This window comes from Cervus elaphus, chromosome X (assembly GCF_910594005.1).
Source record: "Cervus elaphus chromosome X, mCerEla1.1, whole genome shotgun sequence".
NCBI classification, from domain to species: domain Eukaryota; kingdom Metazoa; phylum Chordata; class Mammalia; order Artiodactyla; family Cervidae; genus Cervus; species Cervus elaphus.
In genome coordinates, this window is record NC_057848.1 from 420980 (window position 1) to 438169 (window position 17190).

Below are 17190 nucleotides of genomic sequence, written 5' to 3' on the forward strand. Positions count from 1 at the left end.
CAGAGATGAGCAGTGTCTCCTGGGCACCTACTAGATATGCCATAACCTCCAGGTGATCTCAACCCCACCCCAGCCTGGGGTGGCAAAGGCAATGGCAGATCATTTTTCACATAAGAGCATTTTGCTCTATTAGTCTTCCAAAACTGCTTTGCCACCCTGGGGGCCTCCCACTTTGTGTGTGTGTGTGTGTGTGTGTGTGTGTGTGTGCATGTGCGCGTGGGTGCATGTGTATTTCGGGTGTGAGGGAGATGGGAGGCCGACAGGGAGAGAGCAGCAGGGGCACCAGTAGCACTCAGGGCCGGGCCTCGGGGAGGACTGTGGCCTGAGAGCAGGCAGGGCAGGGAGAGGGTGGCCAGGGGCAGTCCAGAACCTCTGCCTCCATCAGCTGTCCCCAGGCCATACTGTGGCAAGACCAGGGGTACAGAAAGTTCCTGACATCCGAGCAGCAGTGGTTATCTCCCAGGGCAGCTTCAAATGCAGTGACTGCTTGCCCTGGACACCCAGGAAAGAGGTTGTGGTCAACTGTCCAGGCAGCTGGCTTTGGAATCCAAAGCCCCTGCAAGATGGAGGAGCTTCCCAAGTGGCACTAGTGATAAAGAACCTGCCTGCCAATGCAGGAGATGTAAAAGACTTGGGTTCAATCCCTGAGTCAGGAAGATCCCTTGGAGGGGGACATGACAACCTACTCCACTCTTCTTGCCTGGAAAATCCCATGGACAGAGGAGCTTGGCAGGCTACAGTCTATAGGGTCACAAAGAGTCAGACATGACTGAAGTAACATAGTGCTGCAAGGTGGAGAGCAGAGTGATGGGAGAGTGAGCTGAGGCTTGAGTCCTCAGGCTGCTGGAAGCGATTGCCCCGTGCTGGCCCAACTTCTGCCTGCCCAGGGTCACCTAAGCAGCCAGCCCACGTACCTACTGCTCTGCCCCTAGGGCCACTGCTCCTCATCGTGGAGTATGCCAAGTACGGCTCCCTGCGGGGCTTCCTCCGAGAGAGCCGCAAGGCGGGACCTGGCTACGTGGGCAGCGGGGGCAGCCGCAACTCCAGTTACCTGGACAACCTGGAGGAGCAGGCCCTGACCATGGGCGACCTTGTCTCCTTTGCCTGGCAGATCTCACAAGGGATCCAGTACCTGGCTGAGATGAAGGTGCGTGCCGCCCCAGCCCCGCGCCCCCTCCGCCAGCGATTGGCCCGGGGTTCAGGGGTCCCTGCTGTTGTCTTTTCCACAGCTTGTCCATCGGGACTTGGCAGCCAGAAACATCCTGGTAGCCGAGGGCCACAGGATGAAAATCTCAGATTTTGGTCTGTCCCGAGATGTTTATGAAGAGGATTCCTACGTGAAGAGGAGCAAGGTACCAGGCTCTGGGGTGTGATGGCCTGAGGGCAGAGGGCATGGTCAGGGAGCCCACAGGGTGGGGACAGATTTTGATCTGAGGAAGATAAAGCGGGTTTTTAGAGTGCAAACTTCCAGTCCTCATCCCCGAACTCTTTCCTAGTCCTGGGTCCCCAGAGACCCAGAGCAGGACTCAGTCTTGAGCCTGTTCCTTCTCTTCCTCACAGCCACACGTGCTGTTTTGGAGCTCCCTGCTGGGAGTGGGGTTCCTGCAGCTTCTCTCACTTTTCATCACTATCACTTCTAAAGGTCACCCACCACTGCAGAAATAACAATCTTCTTGTCTGCAGTTGCTCCTCTCACTGCTGCAGAGTGAAGGTCACTGTTTTACTTTCTGTGTAACTTTAGTCCTTTGCTTGGGGAAAAGAAATGAATTAAACCCAAGCTTGCTAGTCATTCTTTACAGAAAGGATTGAACCACTTTACAGCAGGGTATGCTCCTGGTCCAAGGGCCTAGGAACGGCTGACTAAGTGAGTTTGGAAGGCAATCAGGAGGATCCTGGAGACAAAGTCCAGAGTTACAGTGTAGAGATTTGGGAAGCTTTTTCCAAGTCACTAAAACAGGTGGTTCGGGGACCTTCTTGGGAAACCTGGTTCCCTGGTATGGTCCCCTTCCCTGTGACATTGGTCTTGACTTTCTTGGTGCTGCTATCCTCCCAACCCCTTTCTAGTAGCCTCCCTGTGACAGACTAGACAGGGAAGATCACAGGCCCCCTCAAGACACACAGCTAAGCTGGCATTCAGAACAGATGCTGCTCAAAAAGAAAAACACAGAAAGCCACGACATACACTTCAGCTTTGCTCTGAGGGGCGAGTGAAGCCCAGGTGCTCCTGGGGCTGTGAGGATGACATTTGATTTCTTGTGGGGTTTCTGTTGTGACAGCACATCTTAGAAGTGCTGAAGGGGAAGTGGAGAGGGGTGCTCCCTACCCCGTGGAGGGGGCTGGATGGAACTTCCTGTTGATGCACTGGTCCTCGGGAAGGCCCTGTGTCACCCAGCAAGGAAGCACAAGGTGCCCAAGCTCGGCCCCTGAGAGCACAGCCTGCAGGTTGCATTGTTAGAAACACACACCCTCGAAGCAGTCACACTTCATGTAGGGTATGAATCCTAAATAGTACTTTAAAAAAAAAAAAAGAAGTACAATAAATGCATTAAAATCCAAAGCAAATGCCTTTTTTTTAATTGATTGTGCCTTGATGCTGACCTGTTTGTTGTTGTTTAATCGATCAGTCGTGTCTGACTCTTTGCGACCCATGGACTGTAGCCCAGCAGGATCCTCTGTCTATGGAATTCCCCAGGCAAGAATACTGGAGTGGGTTGCCATTTCCTCCTCCAGGGTATCTTCCTGACCCATGGATCAAACCCGCATCTCCTGCACTGCAGGTGGATTCTTTACCACTGAGCCACCAGGAAAGCCCGCTGATCTATTTGTACCAAAAAGCTATTTCTTAAGTTGCATTAGAAAGGATTTGTTAGGTTGAACTCCAGCCTCTCCATGGTGGAGGACAGTCTTTTAGAGGATGCTAAAAGGGCCCTGGGATAAAATAAGGGAAAAATCAGACTCAAGACACTCACATTGATTTCTTCGCTCAGAGCTTCTTAGAAAGGCCTTTAGTGTGTTCATTTGTGTCAGAAATTCCCAAGATGGAAACACTGGATGTTGGCTTCCCAGACCCCTTCACCCTCAGAAATCAGGGGAGATCTTGATGGAAGTGCTTCCAGCCTACCCACTGGGCAGCACCCAGGGTGCAGTGCCCCTGATCTCCCGAGAAGTGACCACAGTGGGGCCTGGCTTGCACTTAGCATCAATTCCTTGGGATGTGGTGCATGACCAGCACACCTTGTATAGCTGTGGGCAGGCCGACTGACTCCCTCGGGGGTCTCAGCCAAGCCTAGGAAGGCGGGGCTAGGACTCCAGCCCCTGTGAGGCTGGGCTGCTGGCCTCTACCCAGGAACACACTGGAGTCATTACTCAGTGTTCCCTAAGAGCTGAAAGAGCCTGAGATGTGTCCCCCACACACACCAGTTCCTAGGATCTCAGAGCAACGTTAATGCCTTTCTTTCACTCCTTCCTTAGGGTCGGATCCCAGTCAAGTGGATGGCCATTGAGTCCCTCTTTGATCATATCTACACCACCCAGAGTGATGTGTGAGTCTGGGTGTTGCCTTCCTGGGGTGGAGGTTACATGTATGCACCTGTCTGGGCAGCTCTGCTGGGGAACAGAGTTGCCCTGAGTCCCTGTCAGCTCATTCCAGCCGTCCAGAGTGACCTCCCCAAACTGGGGGGCTGTGGATGGGGAAGCTTTGTGTACTCACACAGCAAATGGCAAAGGCCCAGGCAGTAGTTCTGAGTGCCACGGTGGAATGCATGAGGATGTGAGCCATAGCTGCAGCCCCCTTGCCTCCCCCACCTCCCCTGCCCTCTCTTTGGACATCTCAGTGACACACAGTCCCAGCTGAACAGTTCCCTCTCTGTGAGCCTGAGTGTGAGCGGGCTTCAAGCAGGTCCCTGGAGACTGGTCCCCACCCAGAGACAGGTTTAGGGTGGAGTGACCTTGAATGGGTTTCCGGTACCCAAACTGCTCCAAGACCAAAACTCAAGTCTTCCAAGTCCAACTGCATTCTCAATTGTTTTGAAAACCACAACAGACTTGTTTCCAAATGTTCTGCTGTAAACAGCCTTGCATGTTTTAAATAAAGTAGGCTGTGAAAAGGCAATTCTTAAACAGTTTTAACAGCTGTGTTCTGATTACCAAGTGGACTGTAAAACAACTGGAAATGCAGGGGAAAGCATAATGAGACTAAAAGTCAATGGGGCCCCACCATCCCAAAATAACTACGGCCAGCACTCACAGGCCTTGCCTAGAGTTGTCCGTGGCATGCAGGCATTCTTTATTACTGTAAACGGGCTTGTGTGATAATGCTGTTTTGTGATGATTTTGTCCCCACTTGACAGTAAATTTTCCCTCACAGTTGATATTTTCCCATTGCAGTGTTTTTTCCTTTTAACATCTTATGAAAATTTCCAGGCACACAGAAAAGGTGAAGGGGTTTTGCAGAGTGCCCTGGTGCCCTGTGGCCTCAGTTTGACCTGCTTTTCACTGTGCTCATTTGCATTCCCTGTGCCGTCTCTGATGCTACAGAGCTTCACCTCAGGGGTCAGCCACCTGCCCTTTTTGGATATGGGGGCTGAGCTTGGGCAGCAGCTTGCCAGGGGGTTGGGGCAGGGCAGGCAGACACCTGGTCCCGCCTCCATTCCACTTCCATCTGTCTGGTCAGCCTAGGCTGAAACTGTGGGCACTTGGACCACTCTCTGTACAGGGAACTCGGGTCCTGTTGCTGCCCAGGGGGAGGATATCTGGGGCGCTGAGGATGCCACAGACTCAGTGCAGTCGCTCATTGGCCCTCTGGTTCTGCAGGTGGTCCTTTGGTGTCCTGCTGTGGGAGATTGTGACCCTGGGCGGCAACCCCTACCCTGGGATTCCTCCAGAGCGGCTCTTCAACCTTCTGAAGACAGACTATCGGATGGAGAGGCCAGACAACTGCAGCGAGGAGATGTGAGCATGCTTTCTCTGGTCCAGCCTCCCCAGCCACTGACACTCCAGGTTTTGGAGGGGTGGGGTCATGCACACTCATCCTTTCCCACTGCTGGGCAGCCCTGGGTGCCAGCCCTAGGCGAGCTGGGCAGCTGGAAGCAACGGGCTAAGACAAAGGCACAGATGACAGAGAACCACCCTTGGGCATGATGGCAGATGCTGGGGACCCAGATTCCACTGGGGGCTGGGTGGGCCTCCTGGGGGGACTTACAAGCTGAGGGGGAGCAGGACCCCAGGAGAGGTGGTGGAAGGATGAGGGAGCAGCTTCAGTCTAAGGCTAGAGACCTGTCCCAGGATGCTTGGGGAGGGGCAGGTAATTCAGAATGGCCCCAGGGGTACATACAGGGGAGCGCCCAAGTGGAGACACCAAGGCAGACAAAGAGCAGGCAGATGGCACCTGGACTTCAGCTCGAGGGCACCAGAATCTTCTCATCAAATGGTGGTTCCATCAGATGATCCTTGGAGAACAGGTTGAGAACACATGAGAAGGGGGTCGTCCATAGTTAGACACACACTGGTCCATTCATTCTACAAAGTCTGTCATGCACCTGCCATGTGCCTGGCTCAGGGCTGTGGGAGTGCAAGGGTGAGTAGGTGCTGCCTCCCTGGGCACCCTAGACTGGCAGGCACAGGCCCAGCACTCACCCACAAGGTGGCCCCTGCAGCCCTGCCAGAGCCCCAGGGGAGGGAGGGAGGGAGGTGCAAGACAGAGTGTGCTTGGCAGGTTTTTGTGTTCATACACAGTTCATCCTTCATAAGAGTTTTAAGGACTGGCATTTCTGCGTTAGCTGCCATAACAAGCATGGCTGGACCACAGCGCCAGACACTGTGAGCCCCTGCTGACCCATCATACCCTGGCCCAACTCAGAGAAGGATGTCAGTGACACAGGAACAGCTTTGGGATTTTGGACCAGAGCCTCTGGGGCCCAGGTGCACTGTACTGGGTGTGGTGGTTGTGACTGGGCAATCCTTGCTGGATTGTCACCACCCACCTGTTTGTCTCACCAGGTACAGTCTAATGCTGCAGTGCTGGAAGCGGGAACCAGACAAGAGGCCAGTGTTTGCCGACATCAGCAAAGACCTAGATATCTAAGATGATGGTTAAGAGCAGAGTGAGTACCCGGAGCCAATCCCTGGTGCCACTTCCCTCACCCCAGTTCATGGAATTCCCAATACAAAGGCAGAGTGCGGCTGTGCAGAGTGAGATGGTCATGTCGTCTCCTGGTAGGGGGCAGGGCAGACTGGGGGCAGGGGGCGGGGCGGGCACGAACCTTTATCCTTAATCCAGGCCTCTTGGACTTCTTGAAATTAGGGAGAAACCAGGATTTTTACCTTGACACTTAGGAAGAGCCCTCCACAGACAGGGGTGGGAAGAAGATATGCCAAAGCCAAACAAAATTATTTTCAATAATGGAACTTGAGGAAGTAAAGTTGGAATGAATGTGTCCTAAATTCAGATTCTATGAAGGGTCTGGCTAGGGGTGGGAAGTGAAGGGAGCAGTGGAAACTGTGACAAATAGTAACCTACCAGCTGGCTCTGAAGGACCTGTTACCATAGACAATGTAACCTGTAGGAATAAGAGTGCCAGCATGCCAGGGCTTTTTAAGGGATGTTTATGTTTCCCAGTTTTTATAGCAATTTCCAAAAGCTCAGTGTGGGCCAAACAACATATCTGTGTGCCTCCAGTTTACAACTCTAGGTGATAGAGGAAATCAACACAGTTTTCACTAATATTGATTGGGCAATGGGCTGCCTCCTGTATTCTGCCTTAGATGCTGGGGATGCAAGTAAAGAAAATAGACACAGACCTTGCTTGCCCTCTGGTGGTTTCATCCTTAAATTGACACAGTTACTGAAAGTTGTCATTTCTCCAAACATGGAAGGCAAGATGCATGGACTGGGCCCCTTGGAATAAAACCCAACCTTGGTGTATCGTTTGGGCACATCCTATGATTTGCCCTAAACAGAGGTAATAGCTGATGCCTACAAACAGCTTTCCTAGAACAGTGCTGAGAACCAGCCAGAAACACACTGGAAGCATTCTTGACACCTTTAACCAGGGCAGTGGAAGTAGCCGGTCCTCACAAATCATCCTGCTTGGGAGCTGAAGCCTCTAGCAGCATCTTATGCAAAACCCACACCGATGACTCAGATTTCTTGGTCCTGACTTGATATTGGAGATGGCAGGAGTGCCTGGAGGGAAGCCAGAAAGTGTGGAGCAGATGGGGAATGTGTCTTGGCCTTCCCACATGAGTCACGGGACTGCAATCCCAGAGCCTCAGGTTTTATAAACAGGCCTGTTCTCCAGTGCTGGGCCTGGTGCCCCTAGCGCTGCAGAGAGAGGACCAGAACAATGAGGGAACACATTTCTGCCTCCAAGAGGTGATTTTCTGTGATGAGGACCAGAGGCTGGGGGAACTCATGCTGACAGACCTGGCCAGGGGCTCAGATCTGGCGAGAGGTTGATAGGTGCGGGGTGGGACTCGGCTGGGGCTTCTGCTATCAGGCAGGGCGGGGGTGGGGAGGGGTGGGCATGTCCAGCAATGACCTGCTCCAGGAGTGACCAGGTCTCTCTCCCTTCCAGGACTACTTGGACCTGGCCGTGTCCACCCCATCCGACTCACTGTTGTATGATGATGGCCTGTCAGAGGAGGAGACACCCCTGGGGGACTGTAATAATGTTCCCCTCCCTCGCACCCTCCCCTCCACATGGATTGAAAACAAACTCTATGGTAGAATTTCACATGCATTTACTAGATTCTAGCCACGTTGTTCCTGCTCTCTGCACTGTCCTTACTCTCTGTAATGCTTTTTAAGAGTGTTTCTGGTTTGAATGAAACCAAAGTCTGCTCTGAACCTTTTTGTTTGTAAATGTCTGACTTTGCATCCATTTACATTTAGGCATTTTTTTTAAAACTATGTTTTTTTTAAAGGATGTGAAAATATGTGTGATGATCACATTGCCCAGCAGCTTAAGATGATAGAGGAGAGGGCGGGGCAGAACTCTCAGGGGATTTTTTTTTCTTTGGCTCCTCGCATTTTTCACACCTTTTCATGCTCCTCGCATTTTTCACACCTTTTCATGCTCCTCGTCTTTTTTTTTTTTTTTTTGCTCCTCGTATTTTTCTCCCCTTTTCCTGCTCCTGGGATTTTTCACACTTTTCTTGCTCCTCGTATTTTCACACTTTTGATGCTCCTGTTATTTTTCACACTTTTCTGCTCCTCGTATTTTTCTGTTTTTTTTTTTTTTTTTGCTCTTCGTATTTTTCTCCCCTTTTCCTGCTCCTGGGATTTTTCACACTTTTCTTGCTCCTCGTATTTCCACACTTTTGATCCTCCTCTTATTTTCCCCCCTTGTCTGCTCCTCGTATTTTTCTTTTTTTTTGCTCCTCGTATTCTTCTCCCCTTTTTCTTCTCCTCATGTTTTTCCCGCTTTTCTTGCTCCTCGTATTTCCACACTTTTGATCCTCCTCTTATTTTCCCCCCTTGTCTGCTCCTCGTATTTTTCTTTTTCTTTTTTTTTTTTTTGCTCCTCGTATTCTTCTCCCTTTTTTCTTCGCCTCGGGTTTTTCAAACCTTTCTTGTTCCTCGTATTTCCACACTTTTGATCCTCCTCTTATTTTTCCCCCTTTTCTGCTCCTCGTATTTTTCTTTTTTTTTTTTTTTGCGCTCCTCGTATTGTTCTCCCCTTTTTCTTCTCCTCGTGTTTTTCCCACTTTTCCTGCTCCTCGTATTTCCACACTTTTGATCCACCTCTTATTTTCCCCCCTTTTCTGCTCCTCGTATTTTTCTTTTTTTTTTTGCTCCTCGTATTGTTCTCCCCTTTTTCTTCTCCTCGTGTTTTTCCCACTTTTCTTGCTCCTCGTATTTCCACACTTTTGATCCTCCTCTTACTTTTCCCCCTTGTCTGCTCCTCGAATTTTTCTTTTCTTTTTTTTTTTTGCTCCTCGTATTGTTCTCCCCTTTTTCTTTTCCTCGTGTTTTTCCCACTTTTCTTGCTCCTCATATTTCCACACTTTTGATCCTCCTCTTATTTTCCCCCCTTTTCTGCTCCTCGTATTTTCTTTTTTCTTTTTTTTTGCTCCTCGTATTGTTCTCCCCTTTTTCTTCTCCTCGTGTTTTTCCCACTTTTCTTGCTCCTCGTATCTCCACACTTTTGATCCTCCTCTTATTTTCCCCCATTGTCTGCTCCTCGTATTTTTCTTTTTTTTTTTGCTCCTCGTATTGTTCTCCCCTTTTTCTTCTCCTCGTGTTTTTCCCACTTTTCTTGATCCTCATATTTCCACACTTTTGATCCTCCTCTTATTTTCCCCCCTTTTCTGCTCCTCGTATTTTCTTTTTTTTTTCTTTTTTGCTCCTCGTATTGTTCTCCCCTTTTTCTTCTCCTCGTGTTTTTCCCACTTTTCTTGCTCCTCGTATTTCCACACTTTTGATCCTCCTCTTATTTTCCCCCCTTGTCTGCTCCTCGTATTTGTCTTTTATTTTTATTTTTTTGCTCCTCGTATTGTTCTCCACTTTTTCTTCTCCTCGTGTTTTTCACACTTTTCTTGCTCCTCGTATCTCCACACTTTTGATCCTCCTCTTACTTTCCCCCCTTGTCTGCTCCTCAAATTTTTCTTTTCTTTTTTTTTTTGCTCCTCGTATTGTTCTCCCCTTTTTCTTCTCCTCGTGTTTTTCCCACTTTTCTTGCTCCTCGTATTTCCACACTTTTGATCCTCCTCTTATTTTTCCCCCTTGTCTGCTCCTCGTATTTTTCTTTTTCTTTTTTTTTTTTTGCTCCTCGTATTGTTCTCCCCTTTTTCTTCGCCTCGGGTTTTTCACACCTTTCTTGTTCCTCGTATTTCCACACTTTTGATCCTCCTCTGATTTTCCCCCCTTGTCTGCTCCTCGTTTTTGTATTTTGCTTTTTTTTTCTTGCTCCTCCTATTCTTCTCCCCTGTTTCTTCGCATCAGCATTTTCACACTTCTCTTACTCCACGTAGTGGCATACTGTTGATCCTCCTCTGATTTTCGCCCCTTGTGTTCTCCTCGTTTTTGTATTTTGCTTTTTTTTTCTTGCTCCTCGTATTCTTCTCCCCTGTTTCTTCGCCTCGGGTTTTTCACACTTCTCTTACTCCACGTAGTGGCATACTGTTGATCCTCCTCTGATTTTCGCCCCTTGTGTTCTCCTCGTTTTTGTATTTTGCTTTTTTTTTCTTGCTCCTCGTATTCTTCTCCCCTGTTTCTTCGCCTCGGGTTTTTCACACTTCTCTTACTCCACGTAGTGGCATACTGTTGATCCTCCTCTGATTTTCGCCCCTTGTGTTCTCCTCGTTTTTGTATTTTGCTTTTTTTTTCTTGCTCCTCGTATTCTTCTCCCCTGTTTCTTCGCCTCGGGTTTTTCACACTTCTCTTACTCCACGTAGTGGCATACTGTTGATCCTCCTCTGATTTTCGCCCCTTGTGTTCTCCTCGTTTTTGTATTTTGCTTTTTTTTTCTTGCTCCTCGTATTCTTCTCCCCTGTTTCTTCGCATCAGCATTTTCACACTTCTCTTACTCCACGTAGTGGCATACTGTTGATCCTCCTCTGATTTTCGCCCCTTGTGTTCTCCTCGTTTTTGTATTTTGCTTTTTTTTTCTTGCTCCTCGTATTCTTCTCCCCTGTTTCTTCGCCTCGGGTTTTTCACACTTCTCTTACTCCACGTAGTGGCATACTGTTGATCCTCCTGTGATTTTCGCCCCTTGTGTTCTCCTCGTTTTTGTATTTTGCTTTTTTTTTCTTGCTCCTCGTATTCTTCTCCCCTGTTTCTTCGCCTCGGGTTTTTCACACTTCTCTTACTCCACGTAGTGGCATACTGTTGATCCTCCTCTGATTTTCGCCCCTTGTGTTCTCCTCGTTTTTGTATTTTGCTTTTTTTTTCTTGCTCCTCGTATTCTTCTCCCCTGTTTCTTCGCCTCGGGTTTTTCACACTTCTCTTACTCCACGTAGTGGCATACTGTTGATCCTCCTCTGATTTTCGCCCCTTGTGTTCTCCTCGTTTTTGTATTTTGCTTTTTTTTTCTTGCTCCTCGTATTCTTCTCCCCTGTTTCTTCGCCTCGGGTTTTTCACACTTCTCTTACTCCACGTAGTGGCATACTGTTGATCCTCCTCTGATTTTCGCCCCTTGTGTTCTCCTCGTTTTTGTATTTTGCTTTTTTTTTCTTGCTCCTCGTATTCTTCTCCCCTGTTTCTTCGCCTCGGGTTTTTCACACTTCTCTTACTCCACGTAGTGGCATACTGTTGATCCTCCTCTGATTTTCGCCCCTTGTGTTCTCCTCGTTTTTGTATTTTGCTTTTTTTTTCTTGCTCCTCGTATTCTTCTCCCCTGTTTCTTCGCCTCGGGTTTTTCACACTTCTCTTACTCCACGTAGTGGCATACTGTTGATCCTCCTCTGATTTTCGCCCCTTGTGTTCTCCTCGTTTTTTTATTTTGCTTTTTTTTTCTTGCTCCTCGTATTCTTCTCCCCTGTTTCTTCGCCTCGGGTTTTTCTCACTTCTCTTACTCCACGTAGTGCCACACTTTTGATCCTCCTCTGATTTCCGCCCCTTGTGTTCTCCTCGTTTTTGTATTTTGCTTTTTTTTTCTTGCTCCTCGTATTCTTCTCCCCTGTTTCTTCGCCTCGGGTTTTTCACACTTCTCTTACTCCACGTAGTGGCATACTGTTGATCCTCCTCTGATTTTCGCCCCTTGTGTTCTCCTCGTTTTTGTATTTTGCTTTTTTTTTCTTGCTCCTCGTATTCTTCTCCCCTGTTTCTTCGCATCAGCATTTTCACACTTCTCTTACTCCACGTAGTGGCATACTGTTGATCCTCCTCTGATTTTCGCCCCTTGTGTTCTCCTCGTTTTTGTATTTTGCTTTTTTTTTCTTGCTCCTCGTATTCTTCTCCCCTGTTTCTTCGCCTCGGGTTTTTCACACTTCTCTTACTCCACGTAGTGGCATACTGTTGATCCTCCTCTGATTTTCGCCCCTTGTGTTCTCCTCGTTTTTGTATTTTGCTTTTTTTTTCTTGCTCCTCGTATTCTTCTCCCCTGTTTCTTCGCCTCGGGTTTTTCACACTTCTCTTACTCCACGTAGTGCCACACTTTTGATCCTCCTCTGATTTTCGCCGCTTGTGTTCTCCTCGTTTTTGTATTTTGCTGTTTTTTTCTTGCTCCTCGTATTCTTCTCCCCTGTTTCTTCGCCTCGGGTTTTTCACACTTCTCTTACTCCACGTAGTGCCACACTTTTGATCCTCCTCTGATTTTCGCCCCTTGTGTTCTCCTCGTTTTTGTATTTTGCTTTTTTTTTCTTGCTCCTCGTATTCTTCTCCCCTGTTTCTTCGCCTCGGGTTTTTCACACTTCTCTTACTCCACGTAGTGCCACACTTTTGATCCTCCTCTGATTTTCGCCCCTTGTGTTCTCCTCGTTTTTGTATTTTGCTTTTTTTTTCTTGCTCCTCGTATTCTTCTCCCCTGTTTCTTCGCCTCGGGTTTTTCACACTTCTCTTACTCCACGTAGTGGCATACTGTGGATTCTCCTCTGATTTTCGCCCCTTGTGTTCTCCTCGTTTTTGTATTTTGCTTTTTTTTTCTTGCTCCTCGTATTCTTCTCCCCTGTTTCTTCGCCTCGGGTTTTTCACACTTCTCTTACTCCACGTAGTGGCATACTGTGGATTCTCCTCTGATTTTCGCCCCTTGTGTTCTCCTCGTTTTTGTATTTTGCTTTTTTTTTCTTGCTCCTCGTATTCTTCTCCCCTGTTTCTTCGCCTCGGGTTTTTCACACTTCTCTTACTCCACGTAGTGGCATACTGTGGATCCTCCTCTGATTTTCGCCCCTTGTGTTCTCCTCGTTTTTGTATTTTGCTTTTTTTTTCTTGCTCCTCGTATTCTTCTCCCCTGTTTCTTCGCCTCGGGGTTTTCACACTTCTCTTACTCCACGTAGTGCCACACTTTTGATCCTCCTCTGATTTTCGCCCCTTGTGTTCTCCTCGTTTTTGTATTTTGCTTTTTTTTTTCTTGCTCCTCGTATTCTTCTCCCCTGTTTCTTCGCATCAGCATTTTCACACTTCTCTTACTCCACGTAGTGGCATACTGTTGATCCTCCTCTGATTTTCGCCCCTTGTGTTCTCCTCGTTTTTGTATTTTGCTTTTTTTTTCTTGCTCCTCGTATTCTTCTCCCCTGTTTCTTCGCATCAGCATTTTCACACTTCTCTTACTCCACGTAGTGGCATACTGTTGATCCTCCTCTGATTTTCGCCCCTTGTGTTCTCCTCGTTTTTGTATTTTGCTTTTTTTTTCTTGCTCCTCGTATTCTTCTCCCCTGTTTCTTCGCCTCGGGTTTTTCACACTTCTCTTACTCCACGTAGTGGCATACTGTTGATCCTCCTCTGATTTTCGCCCCTTGTGTTCTCCTCGTTTTTGTATTTTGCTTTTTTTTTCTTGCTCCTCGTATTCTTCTCCCCTGTTTCTTCGCCTCGGGTTTTTCACACTTCTCTTACTCCACGTAGTGGCATACTGTTGATCCTCCTCTGATTTTCGCCCCTTGTGTTCTCCTCGTTTTTGTATTTTGCTTTTTTTTTCTTGCTCCTCGTATTCTTCTCCCCTGTTTCTTCGCCTCAGGTTTTTCACACTTCTCTTACTCCACGTAGTGGCATACTGTTGATCCTCCTCTGATTTTCGCCCCTTGTGTTCTCCTCGTTTTTGTATTTTGCTTTTTTTTTCTTGCTCCTCGTATTCTTCTCCCGTTTCTTCGCATCAGCATTTTCACACTTCTCTTACTCCACGTAGTGGCATACTGTTGATCCTCCTCTGATTTTCGCCCCTTGTGTTCTCTTCGTTTTTGTATTTTGCTTTTTTTTTCTTGCTCCTCGTATTCTTCTCCCCTGTTTCTTCGCCTCGGGTTTTTCACACTTCTCTTACTCCACGTAGTGGCATACTGTTGATCCTCCTCTGGTTTTCGCCCCTTGTGTTCTCCTCGTTTTTGTATTTTGCTTTTTTTTTCTTGCTCCTCGTATTCTTCTCCCCTGTTTCTTCGCCTCGGGTTTTTCACACTTCTCTTACTCCACGTAGTGGCATACTGTTGATCCTCCTCTGATTTTCGCCCCTTGTGTTCTCCTCGTTTTTGTATTTTGCTTTTTTTTTCTTGCTCCTCGTATTCTTCTCCCCTGTTTCTTCGCCTCGCGTTTTTCACACTTCTCTTACTCCACGTAGTGGCATACTGTTGATCCTCCTCTGATTTTCGCCCCTTGTGTTCTCCTCGTTTTTGTATTTTGCTTTTTTTTTCTTGCTCCTCGTATTCTTCTCCCCTGTTTCTTCGCCTCGGGTTTTTCACACTTCTCTTACTCCACGTAGTGGCATACTGTTGATCCTCCTCTGATTTTCGCCCCTTGTGTTTTCCTCGTTTTTGTATTTTGCTTTTTTTTTTTTTCTCCTTGTATTCTTCTCCCCTGTTTCTTCGCCTCGGGTTTTTCACACTTCTCTTACTCCACGTAGTGGCATACTGTTGATCCTCCTCTGATTTTCGCCCCTTGTGTTCTCCTCATTTTTGTATTTTGCTTTTTTTTTCTTGCTCCTCGTATTCTTCTCCCCTGTTTCTTCGCATCAGCATTTTCACACTTCTCTTACTCCACGTAGTGGCATACTGTTGATCCTCCTCTGATTTTCGCCCCTTGTGTTCTCCTCGTTTTTGTATTTTGCTTTTTTTTTCTTGCTCCTCGTATTCTTCTCCCCTGTTTCTTCGCCTCGCGTTTTTCACACTTCTCTTACTCCACGTAATGGCATACTGTTGATCCTCCTCTGATTTTCGCCCCTTGTGTTCTCCTCGTTTTTGTATTTTGCTTTTTTTTTCTTGCTCCTCGTATTCTTCTCCCCTGTTTCTTCGCCTCGGGTTTTTCACACTTCTCTTACTCCACGTAGTGGCATACTGTTGATCCTCCTCTGATTTTAGCCCCTTGTGTTCTCCTCGTTTTTGTATTTTGCTTTTTTTTTCTTGCTCCTCGTATTCTTCTCCCCTGTTTCTTCGCCTCGGGTTTTTCACACTTCTCTTACTCCACGTAGTGGCATACTGTTGATCCTCCTCTGATTTTCGCCCCTTGTGTTCTCCTCGTTTTTGTATTTTGCTTTTTTTTTCTTGCTCCTCGTATTCTTCTCCCCTGTTTCTTCGCCTCGGGTTTTTCACACTTCTCTTACTCCACGTAGTGGCATACTGTTGATCCTCCTCTGATTTTCGCCCCTTGTGTTCTCCTCGTTTTTGTATTTTGCTTTTTTTTTCTTGCTCCTCGTATTCTTCTCCCCTGTTTCTTCGCCTCGGGTTTTTCACACTTCTCTTACTCCACGTAGTGGCATACTGTTGATCCTCCTCTGATTTTCGCCCCTTGTGTTCTCCTCGTTTTTGTATTTTGCTTTTTTTTTCTTGCTCCTCGTATTCTTCTCCCCTGTTTCTTCGCCTCGGGTTTTTCACACTTCTCTTACTCCACGTAGTGGCATACTGTGGATCCTCCTCTGATTTTCGCCCCTTGTGTTCTCCTCGTTTTTGTATTTTGCTTTTTTTTTCTTGCTCCTCGTATTCTTCTCCCCTGTTTCTTCGCCTCGGGGTTTTCACACTTCTCTTACTCCACGTAGTGCCACACTTTTGATCCTCCTCTGATTTTCGCCCCTTGTGTTCTCCTCGTTTTTGTATTTTGCTTTTTTTTTTCTTGCTCCTCGTATTCTTCTCCCCTGTTTCTTCGCATCAGCATTTTCACACTTCTCTTACTCCACGTAGTGGCATACTGTTGATCCTCCTCTGATTTTCGCCCCTTGTGTTCTCCTCGTTTTTGTATTTTGCTTTTTTTTTCTTGCTCCTCGTATTCTTCTCCCCTGTTTCTTCGCATCAGCATTTTCACACTTCTCTTACTCCACGTAGTGGCATACTGTTGATCCTCCTCTGATTTTCGCCCCTTGTGTTCTCCTCGTTTTTGTATTTTGCTTTTTTTTTCTTGCTCCTCGTCTTCTTCTCCCCTGTTTCTTCGCCTCAGGTTTTTCACACTTCTCTTACTCCACGTAGTGGCATACTGTTGATCCTCCTCTGATTTTCGCCCCTTGTGTTCTCCTCGTTTTTGTATTTTGCTTTTTTTTTCTTGCTCCTCGTATTCTTCTCCCCTGTTTCTTCGCCTCGGGTTTTTCACACTTCTCTTACTCCACGTAGTGGCATACTGTTGATCCTCCTCTGATTTTCGCCCCTTGTGTTCTCCTCGTTTTTGTATTTTGCTTTTTTTTTCTTGCTCCTCGTATTCTTCTCCCCTGTTTCTTCGCCTCGGGTTTTTCACACTTCTCTTACTCCACGTAGTGGCATACTGTTGATCCTCCTCTGATTTTCGCCCCTTGTGTTCTCCTCGTTTTTGTATTTTGCTTTTTTTTTCTTGCTCCTCGTATTCTTCTCCCCTGTTTCTTCGCCTCGGGTTTTTCACACTTCTCTTACTCCACGTAGTGGCATACTGTTGATCCTCCTCTGATTTTCGCCCCTTGTGTTCTCCTCGTTTTTGTATTTTGCTTTTCTTTTCTTGCTCCTCGTATTCTTCTCCCCTGTTTCTTCGCCTCGGGTTTTTCACACTTCTCTTACTCCACGTAGTGGCATACTGTTGATCCTCCTCTGATTTTCGCCCCTTGTGTTCTCTTCGTTTTTGTATTTTGCTTTTTTTTTCTTGCTCCTCGTATTCTTCTCCCCTGTTTCTTCGCCTCGGGTTTTTCACACTTCTCTTACTCCACGTAGTGGCATACTGTTGATCCTCCTCTGATTTTCGCCCCTTGTGTTCTCCTCGTTTTTGTATTTTGCTTTTTTTTTCTTGCTCCTCGTATTCTTCTCCCCTGTTTCTTCGCCTCGGGTTTTTCACACTTCTCTTACTCCACGTAGTGCCACACTTTTGATCCTCCTCTGATTTTCGCCGCTTGTGTTCTCCTCGTTTTTGTATTTTGCTGTTTTTTTCTTGCTCCTCGTATTCTTCTCCCCTGTTTCTTCGCCTCGGGTTTTTCACACTTCTCTTACTCCACGTAGTGCCACACTTTTGATCCTCCTCTGATTTTCGCCCCTTGTGTTCTCCTCGTTTTTGTATTTTGCTTTTTTTTTCTTGCTCCTCGTATTCTTCTCCCCTGTTTCTTCGCCTCGGGTTTTTCACACTTCTCTTACTCCACGTAGTGCCACACTTTTGATCCTCCTCTGATT

The 17190-nt window shown here is 47.4% G+C and overlaps 1 protein-coding gene across 1 annotated transcript in view; it reads left to right on the forward strand.

Moving 5' to 3' along the window:
• LOC122690742 (proto-oncogene tyrosine-protein kinase receptor Ret-like) overlaps window positions 1-7846 on the forward strand; it is a 49259-nt gene extending 41413 nt beyond the window's left edge. The window contains 7 exon segments of the mRNA XM_043897665.1: window positions 933-1147; window positions 1230-1352; window positions 3472-3542; window positions 4813-4950; window positions 5998-6076; window positions 6078-6101; window positions 7575-7846. Of these exon segments, the coding sequence (XP_043753600.1) occupies window positions 933-1147; window positions 1230-1352; window positions 3472-3542; window positions 4813-4950; window positions 5998-6076; window positions 6078-6101; window positions 7575-7754 (830 nt within the window). The 3' untranslated portion in view covers window positions 7755-7846.
• The last annotated feature ends 9344 nt before the right edge of the window (window positions 7847-17190 follow it).